At 45.5% G+C, this 14,840-nt stretch overlaps 1 protein-coding gene across 1 annotated transcript in view; it reads right to left on the bottom strand.

Annotated features, from left to right (window-relative positions):
* Positions 1 to 14,840, bottom strand: part of MALRD1 (MAM and LDL receptor class A domain containing 1) — a 1,363,691-nt gene that overhangs the window by 1,082,032 nt on the left and 266,819 nt on the right. The window contains exons 11-12 of the mRNA XM_063925153.1: positions 6,642 to 6,741; positions 3,004 to 3,138 (exon numbers count right to left, since the gene is read on the bottom strand). Coding sequence (XP_063781223.1) covers positions 3,004 to 3,138; positions 6,642 to 6,741 — 235 coding nt within the window. The remainder of the gene's footprint in view (positions 1 to 3,003; positions 3,139 to 6,641; positions 6,742 to 14,840) is intronic.

Here is a 14,840-nt window from a genome sequence, read left to right as displayed (position 1 = left end):
ACACAGAGAAACTCTTTTCTGAAGACAGTATCCCCTTTAAGGCCCTTTGGAGAGACAGAGAGAGAGAGTATGCCAGCACACACCCCAGCGCAATGACCCTGGAGACCAACACAAAATGTTTTTCCCCAGCCGCACTGTAATATAAGTTATCCGCCAATTATGTGCCCCCCCTACCCCTTCTCTTTTAAACACCCCTTCACCGTGTGTAAGCAGGGGAGAGTCCGGGGAGCTTCCTCTCAGTGGTGCTGTGGAGAGAAAATGGCGCTGGTGAGTGCTGAGGGAGAAGCCCCGCCCCCTCGGCGGCGGGCTTCAGTCCCGCTCAAAGTTATTAAAAAATGGCGGGGGCTCTTTTATATACATGTACAGTGCCCACCTGTACATGTATATTGTCTTTTGCCATAAGAGAGGTGTTATATTGCTGCCCAGGGCGCCCCCCCTGCGCCCTGCACCCTTACAGTGACCGGAGTATGTGAGGTGTATGGGAGCAATGACGCACAGCTGCAGTGCTGTGCGTTACCTCAGTGAAGCTCTGAAGGCTTCTGCCGCCTGAGACGTCTTCTGACTTCGTTTCTTCTGGCTCTGTGAGGAGAACGGCGGCGCGGCTCTGGGAGTGAACGCCCAGGACGAACCTGTGTTCACCCCCTCTGGAGCTAATGGTGTCCAGTAGCCGAGGAAGCAGAGCCTATCAATTAAGAAGGTCTGCCCCTCTCTCCTCAGTCCTACGATGCAGGGAGCCTGTTGCCAGCAGTGCTCCCTGTAAAAATGTAGAAAAAAATCCAAACAAAAATGCTTCCTAGGCAGAGAACTCCGTGGAGCTCCCTGCAGTGCACCCATCTCGCTCTGGGCACAGTGTAAAACTGAGGTCTGGAGGAGGGAAATAGAGGGAGGAGCCAGTGCACACCCAGAATCCAAAGCTTTCTTAAAGTGCCCTATCTCCTGCGGAGCCCGTCTATTCCCCATGGTCCTTACGGAGTCCCCAGCATCCTCTAGGACGTTAGAGAAATGACAGTTAGAAGCTGACTGGCTGGTGCGTTATCACCTTTCACTTTATCACTTCACCAGGCTTAATAAATCTTCCCCTGAGTTACTAAAGAAGACCACAACCAGAAGTCATTTTACAGGGATACATCTGTAATCTCCAACCAGTGCTATGTTCACTTATGTATACCACAAAAACCAATCCAGAAAAATCACTGAACAGATGATGGGCTGGCTGTAATGCTGCTCCAGTTTGGCGGCCGTTCAGGATGCCGGCCAAACTCTGGGCCTAATTCAGGTCTGATCGTGGCAGCAAATTTGTTAAATAATGGGCAAAACCATGTGCACTGCAGGGGGGGCAGATATAACATGTGCAGAGAGAGTTAGATTTGGGTGGGGTGTGCTCAAACTTAAATCCAAATTGCAGTGTAAAAATAAAGCAGCCAGTATTTACCCTGCACAAAAACAATATAACCCACCCAAACCTAACTGTCTGCCGATGTTTTATCTGCCCCCCGCCTGCAGTGCACATGGTTTTGCCCATTAGTTAACAAATTTGCTGCTGCGATCAGCTCTGAATTACCCCCTCAGACTTTTATTAAAGGGCAATCACTTACACGGCATGGCTTTGCCTTCTACATGATTGCCCCTTTACAAAAATGTCCGCGTTCTGCCTGAATCCTGCACAATCGGCAAACTTGGGCGGCATTACATCCCGCCCCATATGTGAGAAGGCTTTAAAGCAGTCAAGTAAATGTTTTAGGGATAGATAAATGACCATTTATGTTTATGCAAGTGAATATAGAATTCTTTTAAGTGTACTGTTACACTTATATAATGGGAGGGAGCGATTTTGAGCTTTGGACCAATATTCAAAAAAAGTCTGCATTGTTTAACTTCCGGGACACCCACCGTGTGGGAGGTGCAGGTACAATGTACCCAGTCGTCAGGGGCGTTTTAATTGAGGAGGGGGCCCGCGTACAGACTCTGGGTGATCCCCCTCCTCTCTATTGTGTAGTAGACTCTGGTGCAGGTCTCCGGAAACATGGTGCCTGCCATGTTCTGGTGACTAAACACTACTGCACATGCGCGACGGGCAATTTGCCTGTGATTTTTGCTGTGGCTGCAGCGCCGACGATACGGATTCCAAAAAAGGTAAGTAAGTAACATGGGTACAGTGTGGGCCCAGGATCCAGGGGCAAGTGTGCACCACACACACTCCACCCATTATACTGTAGATACGCCAATGCCAGTACTCAGAGCAGACCTGGGCTTGCCAGGGTAACATAACCATGTCCCACAACGTGATGGCCTGGCCATGCTCAATCAGCATACACCACCACTTTGTGGCAGTACAAACTTTCTTAAAAGGGCTCCCAATAAGACATGTATACCCCCATTGGCCATGCCAACCCAATATTGGGACCCACCAAAGCTCTCAGCAGCTCAAAGCTGGAAATGTGATAGTGTACAATTTTTGGTCTTGTACTGACAATTTTAGATTTATCTGCACAGGTCTGGCCTACCAAGGACTAAGAAGACTCCATTGGACCCCACTGCCTGAGGGCTCCACCTCCATCCTGTTACAGTTCCTCCTTACACCCACTTCTGCTCTACTTAGCATCTAAACAGCTGAACCTTACCAAATAATGCATACATAAGTATATATCACAGGCAGAAAGGGATGGTTGGAGGGCAGAGTAGCAGAGCTCCGACTACAACCTCTGTGGGCTGACCACATCTACTACAGCAACATGCTATTGTGTGGCTCCTTCCAATTCTAGGGAGCCCCTTCTTACCCCAGGCTAAGATTGGCACCTGATTTGGAATAAAGGGCATCATGTTTCATAAAGAATCTTCATCATCCATATATGGTGCTTTACTAACGTACACAAACAACTTGCCTGACACTTCTTATGTAACCGTAGACCAGGAGTATGTTTTTTCAGTTTTTAGTTTTCCTGTTGACCAATCTGAGAAAGCATCCCAAGCAAACATAAATGATACATATGATAAACAACTTACGGCATAATGCTTCATCAACGCCATTTGTGCAATCTTTGTTGAAATCACAATATTGTTTCCACGCTATACATTTCCCATCTCCACATGAAAATGACGTTAATGGGCAATTAAGGAACAATGGTTCTTTGGCTTGACCTGTGGGAAGGAATAGTTTAATGTCTGTACATGAGAGCACTTTAGATGTAAAAGACTTAAATGTACTGATTTTACTCTAGTTTCTTTGTTGGTGGACTTTGCTCAAGACAATATAATTGTACTCCATAACTAGGACTCACATTGCTTAGCTAAATGTTCCAAGGTGGTCCATTGTACTTAGGGGCAGATTTACAAAGCCTTGGAGAGTTGTAAAGTGAAGAGAGATAAAGTACCAACCAATCAGCTCCTAACTGCCATAGTACAGGCTGTGTTTGAAAAATGTCAGGAGCTGATTGGCTGGTACTTTATCTCTCTTCACTTTACAACTCTCCAAGGCTTTGTAAATCTGCCCCTAACAGTCCATAGAATATGGAATATATGCCCATCATGAAAACTTCATGGCTTAATATGATTAAGATAAATTGCAACATATATAAGTAAAATAATATCTTATTGTATTGTTCCAATTGCTGCTTTCATAAGAAATATCAACTAAAACTTTTTTCTTCTAAATTAACAGTAGTCAGTTTTAGAAATGTGGCTTTCAATGTGCTACTTTCCCATCCTGCTTGCTTCTACCAGCTCGTCCTCCATTCAGTATTATTTATCTATTTTCTTGGTGAACTTTCATATGCACACTAACACCACCAAACCCTGGAATGATTAGTATTTGGTGCTGCCATGTCATCATAGTCAGATTAAGAAGTGGGCGCAGGGCATACTGTATCCTGGGCCCCCCTTTATCAGGGGGCCCCCATCCACAGCATACTGATATCACTAGCTTTCCTCTTATGCAGCAACAGAACCAAGTAGCCAAAATACTAACAGTTCAGCATGCAGTGCAGGCAGAGACACAGGAATATCAGGTTTCATGAGCAACCTATGGAGTTTTACAACCACAGGAGAGATAGGAGGGTGGCGAGAGATGTAAGTGACCCAGGGATCCTCACCTGGGTGCCTGGGTCCTGTGTAACCTGTTATCTCATGAGAGCATTTTGATCTAGAGAGACATATAGAGAGACCTCCTGAGTCCTGTCCCAGTGTGTAGTACAGAGGCTGCTGCTATTCTTGCATGTGACAAGATAAATTATAGATTTTATTTTTCTATGTGTATTTTAAGGTTGATTAAATTGTCTTTGTTCCATTACAAGGAAATGTTATAAAATAGTTGTATTTCAATAAGGTGTTGTTATAAACAGCATTAATAAACTAGTTTTATAGTTTAAAGCTAATATACTCCCTTGGCTAAAATTTAAACATACACAATCCATACATACCAACTTGATCCATTCCAGGAGCAACAAAATGCTCTCTACCTGGACTTCCTTCTTAAGCTACGGTTGCAATCACTTATGTTGAAAAAACTTTCTTTTTAATTAACTAATTCAACACAGGTGAATTCAATCATATACATTAAGATATAAATCCAGGTAGAGAGCATTATGTCCCTCCTGGAATGGGTTATGTTGGGTGGTATGCACAATCTAATATACCCCCCCTTCCCCTAATCCCGCTTTCCAAAGTGCACTGGGCACCCGCAAGGCTTAATCTGGCCCTGCATGTCATACTGCAATGTGGTCCATCTATGTCTAACCAAGATCCTTTTTCTAGTACAGCTGAGAAAGTGAAAGCACGACTTTGATTGCAAAAGGTTACAGCACAGTGATTGCAATCAATCCCCCCTTTAGAGCATTTTCCAAACAGAGGACAGTCTGTATTTCACCCGTCATATTAGTAATGTTTATACTATTAATTCAGTGTCACTAATTAAACAGAAGTGATTTCAGGTGCATCAGGTATGCCTAGGAGTGGAAAAAAGAACCTCACTAAATAAACTGGACAATAGTTCCTTGAGTTTGGCATGAAAATAAAGACTTTGGTACTGTACAAAAGCTGTGGTTAGTAGATGAGAAGCAGATGCTGATCTCACATCACTCACATCTGGTTCTTAGCAACAGAACCATGCGTTTTCTTACTGACATTGTGATTCTTCAGTCTTCTAGGCTGGTTGTCAGGTTAACCTCATTGGCTAAAATTGGCCTGGAGTTTTTAGCTGATTGGTTACTGAAGGTTTAAATAACTGCCAGTGACAGCTGCTGCTTTGCTGGAAGCGGAACCTGCATTCCTGACTGTGTACTTTATTGTATAGCTGACTTGGATTTGTTTTGGATCCCATTGATCTCTCCTGTGCTGACCTACAGCAGGCCACTTTTGACAATGAGTTTGTATGCCGCTAGTCCTGACCCAGGATTGTGTAATCATTTAACCCTGACCACTGCAGACACTTACTATATAGTGTATTTATTACAGCCTGTCTGCAAAGTATTCTTGTGTAGTCTGACCACTATCCCAGCAGTACAATGCATATGCTATATTATTTTTCTGCTGTCAGTTCTGTTGCCTAAAAACATCTGGACCGGATGAAATGCCGTTGATTTAAAGTGGCAATCATTTACAAGGCATGGCTCCATGTTTATCTTGGCCTTTAATAGGATTAACTGAGACTGGCCAGTCGGATATAATCCCCTGCTGTAATGACTTAATCCCCTGCTTTATTGTTCTCTGTATTGTATTGCAGCTGAGAACAATAGATGAAGGGTTTATATAAATAAACCATGGTGTGCCTAGGCGCAGCAAAGAAGCCAAAATAACTGTGGATCTATCTGTAGATATTTCCTAATACACTGTTGGCGCAGTTGCGCAAAACAGCTCTCCTCTGTGCACCAGGTCCCATGCGGCTGAGCTTACGATGAGCATTTTGTTTGCTCAAATGTGCGTCTTAAGAGCCCTACACACATGCCGATTTGTGTTAAAGATATGAACGATCTTGTTCATAAATGAACGAGAACTCGTTCATATCTTTCAGTGTGGAGGCTCCAGCGATGAACGATGCGCGGCCCCGCGCTCGTTCATCGCTGGTCCCCCGTCGGCTGTGCATGCAGGCCAATATGGAGGATCTCGTCCATATTTGCCTGCACTTCAATGGAGCCGCGTGACGGGGGGAGTGAAGAAACTTCACTCCCCCAGTCACTGCCCCCCCGCCGCCGGGTCGCCCGTCGGCCGTATCCGCCATCGGGCAGCTCGGCGGCGGATCGGCCAATGTGTAGGGCCTATTAGTTGCACAAATGAATCAATTGGATGCGACAACACCACTTAGTGAGACTGAACTGATTAAAATTTATATGCAACAACTGAGTGCGATTGGGCCTGAATCTGTATACGAAGCACTACAATGCAGCAACTGCGGCTTTTTTTCACGCAAAGTTCCATTGTGAGACATCTGTGACTATGTATATATTTAAAACAAAATAATGTCAACCTAGCAAATCTCTGGTGCAGATTGAGTGGTTTTTCTCTTCACCTGCGAATAAGATGCAAACTTAAAGAAAAAGAATTGCTACACTGCTCATATTGAGGCTTGGTATATGAAGAATAATTTGTACATTATAAGTGACCACAGAGAGAAACAAGTAATTATGTATATAATGTCCCTTTTTTTTTACCTGAATGTGAGTTATTGATAAAGCCACAATCTGGAGATAAACTGATATCATCAATCGCAACTATGGCCTGCGCTGATAAAAGTGTAGCTTCCAAAATGATCTGAAATGTAATAAAACATTAATTTGACATTACCCTAATACGTGTTACTCATGAAACAGCAGAAGCAGGAATACAGTTCTAAAACATGTAACATGAACTTATCAATTGTATTTACTCAGATTGCAAAAATGTTATGTTTACCACAAACCCATGTGGCTTCTTTTTCAAACCATAGGCAAACATGAGGGGGGGTACCAGTTGACCAGAAACCCGACTTCCCCACAGCCACTACATGCAGTTTAAAGGACGGAATGGAGCCGCTGCTGCTGCACATGCCCAGAGGCAGCATATTTTCCCTCTTGGGGTGTCCACGACACCCCGTGAGGGAGAATAAATAGCGTGGCGTGCATAACGCGCCACCGTGCCCGCAGCATGGCGAGCACAGCGAACCCGCAAGAGGCTCTTTTGCGCTCGCCCCACTGCTGGTATACCAGCAGTCGGGATCCCGTCGCCAGGATCCCGAGCACTGGCAAACCGTAGTAGACCCCTCTACTGTATTACATAAACTGCACTTTGTATGGTGTAGACCATAGGTTCTCAAACTCGGTCCTCAGGACCCCACACAGTGCATGTTTTGCAGGTAACCCAGCAGGTGCACAGGTGTATTAATTACTCACTGACACATTTTAAAAGGTGGAGCTAATTATTTCACTTGTGATTCTGTGAGGAGACCTGCAAAACATGCACCGTGCGGGGTCCTGAGGACCGAGTTTGAGAACCTGTGGTGTAGACTATAGCTTGTTACATGCTAATTATGCATCCTACATGGATTGGTAACACTCGCTCTAAAATCAAACATTAGGAAACACCCCTCCTGAAATCCTTCGTTTGCCCCTGCAAATGGTCATTCTTCATTATTGTACTGCTAAAAAGGATTGTTAATGTTTTGTGACAAAAAAGTTACTTTCTATTGAAAGATGATAAAATCCATAGCTATTCTGCCAAATGCAAGAAAGATGTTTATTAGCAACATATAAAGCTCTTTCAAAGCTCCTTGTTCAAAGTGGGAGTTTCCACTCCTCCGCCAAACTCAAGATTTGTCTTTTTATCTTTTGTGAACTGGCTTGTAAAAAAAAGCATATTGTTGTCTGACTTTTATTAGTCAATGTGGCTTGGTGTCTCTTCTCATCCCTCAAATCAAAAGCAGCAGGACCCAGAAAACTTTTCTCCATTGTACATTGTATAATGGGGAACTGCTGGCTTTCTCCTCTTTACTGTTGAGGTTTGCCAGTACTGTGTAAGGAGATATTAGTTTGAACACAAATCAAGTACACTAATAGGCCCTACACACTGGCCGATTTTCAGAAAGATATGAATGATCTCGTTCATAAATGAACGAGAACTCGTTCATATCTTTCCGTGTGGAGGCTCCAGCGATGAACGATGCGCAGCCCCGCGCTCGTTCATCGCTGGTCCCCCGTCGGCTGTGCATGCAGGCCAATATGGACGATCTCGTCCATATTTGCCTGCACTTCAATGCAGCCGCGTGACGGGGGGAGTGAAGAAACTTCACTCCCCCCGTCACTGCCCCCCCGCCGCCGGGTCGCTTGTCGGCCGTATCGTCCGTCGGGCACCTCGGCAGCGCATCGGGATATGTGTAGGGCCCTTAAGACAGGCAATTTAGAAATAAGTTTATATTGTAAACTTTACAAATTTCGATGACAGCAAGTCTGGATTTCGTCTTCAAATATGGGCTTCATTTTTCTACATCAAAAATAATTTAGATACATTTTTGACACAATATGGCATGAATTAATTTAAGTAGCTAATGCACACTAAACAATCTGTTGAAAAATAGATCAAAACCATCCATCAACCGCAATGTGATGTAATCATTGGCTCGTAAAGCTGTGCTGTCAATGAAAAGCTCTTTTAATATAGAATTTTAAGGTAAACATAAAACACATTTTAGAAGCAGGGTTTATTTGAAATATATTTTTCATTTAAATGTACAATAAACCATATGGGTATGCACTATTCAATACAAACTAAACAAAAAAAAAACCTTTTATATTAGAATGTTTAATCAACTTATATGAAAGCAAAAGAAACACTGCATAGATTAATATATAAATGGACAAAACTTGCTCGGCTATAGAACACGTTCGCCTCTAAAACACCTACTTTGATTTAGTAAGCTAAAATGTTTGACTCTCAGTCTAAAGGGCCCTACACACTGGACAGTTTTGCCAATGTTACCGACCAACGATATTATCGTTGGATGATTTTTCTTCAGCGATTTTAAGCATACACACTAGACGATATCTATGGCCGATTTGGGCGATATGACATTACATACATCAATATCGTCCAAATTGACTTGCATGTTTAAACGATGATCGATCAACGATGAATGATTGTGGGGATGTGCATTGTTCATCGTTGTTGCATACACACTGATAGATATGAACGATTTATCGTTCATTTTTTAACGCTATCGTTCATATCTTTCAAAGATATCGCCCTAGTGTGTAGGGCCCTATAGAGTATTTTGGTTACACTCAGAGGGAAGGATTAGGCAAAACATATCAATAAATATTTAGCGAAAGTAAACAATGATTATATGTACCTGTAATACAGGGCCATAACTAGGAGTGCGGATCCGTACTGTCTCCCAGGGCCCAGCACCAGGAAAGGCAGCCTGCAGCCTGTAGTATTGCTGCAGAGATACCCTGTGCTGTACTACCTGATTCTGGTGGCCCCACCCCCTCAGAGTGTCACATGTTCAAGGGCAGGTTCGGCACAGGGCAAAAAATTGCCCTGCTCGGGCACTGTTGTAATATAATTATTACATATAATCAGCCAATATTTTACTTTACGTTTGCTCAGATTTATCAATTAATATTTTCAGCTTTCCACGTTGTGCAGACCCGCCGCCACACCGACCAAGCAGCCAATCCAGGTAAGTATACACTTACGGATCAGCCACTCGACGCGTTGGTCAGGACACTCATCTGGGCGGGCATTTGCCCAGCTGTGACGTCAGCCCCCTACAGCAAACTTGCAGGCAGTCGACGGACCACCCATACACACAGCCAGATGCACCGATATATCTGCACAGCCGAAGCGATATGTCTATGAATGACGTCCTTCTCACAGATATATTCGGGATACACATCCAACGATGGCCTCGCAATATATTGGCCATTCCATCAAACAGCAGATATACAGTATTGGCCAGTGTGTACCCAGCTTAAGAACACATGGCCAGCATTGAATTACCCCCTTAAATTCACTAGCACGAAAATATTTTCAACATATACAGTATATCCCTTTTACCTATATCATGTCTCATGTACGTACTTAGTTCTGCCAGATGCACTTCATGTACAGCTGGGAAAGGAGATAAATTCACTAGACTTTGCTAGTCATATAAAAATAAAGAATGGCCCCTCCCCTGTGCCCATGGAGAAATACATTACAAGGTAATTACAATTATTATATGCTATTTTAACTAAACAAATACTTATTTGGCACAATGTAGTGCTGCATAAAGGAGACTGTGGCTTTTGGCTCCAATTTTCTAGAGGTTTCTTAGCTGATTATTATTACATAAATATTTTAAACCTACAATGTCAACTAATTGGTTCATTTATGTTTAAAAAAAAAAGATTTTACTTACCGGTAAATCTATTTCTCGTAGTCCGTAGTGGATGCTGGGGACTCCGTAAGGACCATGGGGAATAGACGGGCTCCGCAGGAGACAGGGCACTTTAAGAAAGAATTAGGATACTGGTGTGCACTGGCTCCTCCCTCTATGTCCCTCCTCCAGACCTCAGTTAAGGAAATTGTGCCCGGAAGAGCTGACAGTACAAGGAAAGGATTTTGGAATCCAGGGTAAGACTCATACCAGCCACACCAATCACACCGTATAACTCGTGATAAACTTACCCAGTTAACAGTATGAACAACAACAGAGCATCAGATAACCCTGATGCAACCATAACATAACCCTTATTTAAGCAATAACTATATACAAGTATTGCAGAAGAAGTCCGCACTTGGGACGGGCGCCCAGCATCCACTACGGACTACGAGAAATAGATTTACCGGTGAGTAAAATCTTATTTTCTCTAACGTCCTAGTGGATGCTGGGGACTCCGTAAGGACCATGGGGATTATACCAAAGCTCCCAAACGGGCGGGAGAGTGCGGATGACTCTGCAGCACCGAATGAGCAAACTCAAGGTCCTCCTCAGCCAGGGTATCGAACTTGTAGAACTTTGCAAAAGTGTTCGAACCTGACCAAGTCGCTGCTCGGCAAAGCTGTAATGCCGAGACCCCTCGGGCAGCCGCCTAAGAAGAGCCCACCTTCCTTGTGGAGTGGGCTTTTACTGATTGTGGAAGCGGCAATCCAGCCGCAGAATGAGCCTGCTGAATCGTGTTACAGATCCAGCAAGCAATAGTTTGCTTTGAAGCAGGAGCACCCAGCTTGTTGGATGCATACAGGATAAACAGCGACTCAGTTTTCCTGACTCTAGCCGTTCTGGCTACATAAATCTTCAAAGCCCTGACTACATTCAGTAACTCGGAATCCTCCAAGTCACGAGTAGCCACAGGCACCACAATAGGTTGGTTCATATGAAAAGATGACACCACTTTTGACAGAAACTGCGGACGAGTCCGCAATTCTGCCCTGTCCATATGGAAAACCAGATAGGGGCTTTTATGTGACAAAGCCGCCAATTCTGACACACGCCTAGCCGAAGCCAAGGCTAATAGCATGACCACCTTCCACGTGTGATATTTTAACTCCACGGTTTTAAGTGGCTCAAACCAGTGTGATTTCAGGAAACTCAACACCACGTTAAGATCCCAAGGTGCCACTGGAGGCACAAACGGGGGCTGAATATGCAGCACTCCCTTTACAAACGTCTGAACTTCAGGAAGAGAAGCCAGTTCTTTTTGAAAGAAAATGGATAGGGCCGAAATCTGGACTTTAATGGACCCCAATTTTAGGCCCAAAGTCACTCCCGACTGTAGGAAGTGAAGGAAACGGCCCAGCTGGAAATCCTCTGTAGGGGCATTCCTGGCCTCACACCAAGCAACATATTTTCGCCATATACGGTGATAATGTTTAGCCGTCACGTCCTTCCTAGCCTTTATCAGCGTAGGAATAACCTTATCCGGAATGCCTTTTTCTGCTAGGATCCGGCGTTCAACCGCCATGCCGTCAAACGCAGCCGTGGTAAGTCTTGGAACATACAGGGCCCCTGTTGTAACAGATCCTGTCTTAGAGGTAGAGCCATGGATCCTCTGTGAGCATTTCTTGTAGCTCTGGATACCAAGTCCTTCTTGGCCAATCCGGAACAATGAGTATTGTTCTCACTCCTCTTCTTCTTATGATTCTCAGCACCTTGGGTATGAGAGGAAGAGGAGGAAACACATAAATCGACTGGAACACCCACAGTGTCACTAGTGCGTCTACAGCTATCGCCTGAGGGTCTCTTGACCTGGCGCAATACCTCTGTAGCTTTTTATTGAGGCGGGATGCCATCATGTCCACCTGTGGCAGTTCCCATCGCCTTGCAATCTGCGTGAGGACTTCTTGATGAAGTCCCCACTCTCCCGGGTGGAGGTCGTGTCTGCTGAGGAAGTCTGCTTCCCAGTTGTCCACTCCCGGAATGAACACGGCTGACAGTGCTCGTACGTGATTCTCCGCCCATCGAAGAATTCTGGTGGCTTCCGCCATCGCCACCCTGCTCCTTGTGCCGCCTTGGCGGTTTACATGAGCCACTGAGGTGATGTTGTCTGATTGAATCAGCACCGATTGGTTGCGAAGCAGGGTCTCCGCTTGACTTAGGGCGTTGTATATGGCCCTTAGTTCCAGGATATTGATGTGAAGGCAAGTGTCCTGACTTGACCACAGACCCTGGAAATTTCTTCCCTGTGTGACTGCCCCCCACCCTCGGAGGCTTGCATCCGTGGTCACCAGGACCCAGTCCTGAATGCCGAATCTGCGGCCCTCGAGAAGGTGAGCACTCTGCAGCCACCACAGAAGAGACACCCTGGCCCTGGGGGATAGGGTGATCAGCCGATGCATCTGAAGATGCGATCCGGACCACTTGTCCAACAGATCCCATTGAAAGGTCCTCGCATGGAACCTGCCGAAGGGAATGGCCTCGTATGACGCCACAATCTTCCCCAGGACTCGCGTGCAGTGATGCACCGACACCTGTTTTGGTTTTAAGAGGTCTCTGACCAGTGTCATGAGTTCCTGAGCCTTCTCCGTCGGGAGAAAAACCTTCTTCTGGTCTGTGTCCAGAATCATGCCCAGGAAGGGCAGACGCGTCGTAGGAATCAGCTGCGACTTTGGAATATTCAGAATCCAGCCGTGCTGTTGTAACACTTCCCGAGAGCGTGCTACGCTGATCAGCAACTGCTCTCTGGACCTCGCCTTTATGAGGAGATCGTCCATGTATGGGATAATTGTGACTCCCTGCTTTCGCAGGAGCACCATCATTTCTGCCATTACCTTGGTAAATATTCTCGGTGCCGTGGACAGACCAAACGGCAACGTCTGGAATTGGTAATGACAATCCTGTACCACAAATCTGAGGTACTCCTGATGAGGTGGATAAATGGGGACATGAAAGTAAGCATCCTTTATGTCCAGAGACACCATAAAATCCCCTTCCTCCAGACTTGCGATGACCGCTCTGAGCGATTCCATCTTGAACTTGAACCTTTTCAGGTATATGTTCAGGGATTTTAAATTCAATATGGGTCTGACCGAACCGTCCGGTTTCGGTACCACAAACATTGTCGAATAGTAACCCCTTCCCTGTTGAAGGAGGGGAACCTTTACCACCACCTGCTGGAGATACAATTTGTGAATTGCTGCTAACACTATTTCCCTCTCTATGGGGGAAGCTGGCAGGGCCGATTTGAGGTAACGGTGAGGGGGCATCACTTCGAATTCCAGCCTGTATCCCTGAGACACAATCTCTATAGCCCAGGGATCCACCTGTAAGTGAACCCACTTGTGGCTGAAATTTCGGAGACGCGCCCCCACCGGGCTTGGCTCCGCCTGTGGAGCCCCAGCGTCATGCGGCGGATTTAGAGGAAGCCGGGGAGGACTTCTGTTCCTGGGAACTAGCTGTATTGTGCAGCTTCTTTCCTCTACCCCTGCCTCTGGCAAGAAAGGACGCACCTCGGACTTTCTTGCCTCTATGTGATCGAAAGGACTGCATTTGGTAATACGGTGCTTTCTTAGGTTTTGAGGGAATATATGGCAAAAAATTTGACTTTCCAGCCGTAGCTGTGGAGACCAGGTCCGAGAGACCGTCCCCAAACAACTCCTCACCCCTGTAAGGTAAAACCTCCATGTGCCTTTTTGAGTCGGCATCGCCTGTCCATTGCCGAGTCCACAGGACCCTTCCGGCGGAAATCGACATTGCATTTATCTAGAGCCCAGTAGGCTAATGTCTCTTTGGGCATCTCTCATATATAGGACAGTGTCTTTTATATGCCCCAGGGTCAGTACTATAGTATCCTTGTCCAAGGTATCAAGTTCCTCAGATAAGGTATCTGTCCCTGCTGTTACAGCACTACACATCCAGGCCGACGCAATCGCCGGCCTTAGTAGGGTACCTGAATGTGTATAAATAGACTTCAGGATACCCTCCTGCTTTCTATCCGCTGCATCTTTTAGGGTAGCCGTATCCTGTGACGGCAGGGCTACCCTCTTGGATAAGCGTGTTAAAGCTTTGTCTACCCTAGGGGAGGATTCCCAGCGTAACCTGTCCGTTGGCGGGAAAGGATACGCCATAAGCATCCGTTTGGAAATCTGCAGTTTTCTATCTGGAGATTCCCAAGCTTTTTCACATATCTCATTTAACTCATGTGAAGGGGGAAAGGTCACCTCTTGCCTTTTCTCCCCATACATATAAACCCTCTTGTCAGGGACTGGGGTTTCCTCTGTGATGTGTAACACATCTTTCCACATAGCCTTCCTCGTCAAACATGCCGACACAAGCGTACCGACACACCACACACACAGGGGATGCTCTATTTGAAGACAGTTCCCCTACAAGGCCTTTTGGAGAGACAGAGAGAGTATGCCAGCACACACCCCAGCGCTATATTACCCAGGAGTCA

The sequence above is a fragment of the Pseudophryne corroboree genome, chromosome 5 (genome assembly GCF_028390025.1).
Source record: "Pseudophryne corroboree isolate aPseCor3 chromosome 5, aPseCor3.hap2, whole genome shotgun sequence".
NCBI lineage: Eukaryota > Metazoa > Chordata > Amphibia > Anura > Myobatrachidae > Pseudophryne > Pseudophryne corroboree.
The sequence above is the reverse complement of the archived record's forward strand: the minus strand, read 5'-3'. Positions and strand labels throughout refer to the sequence as shown.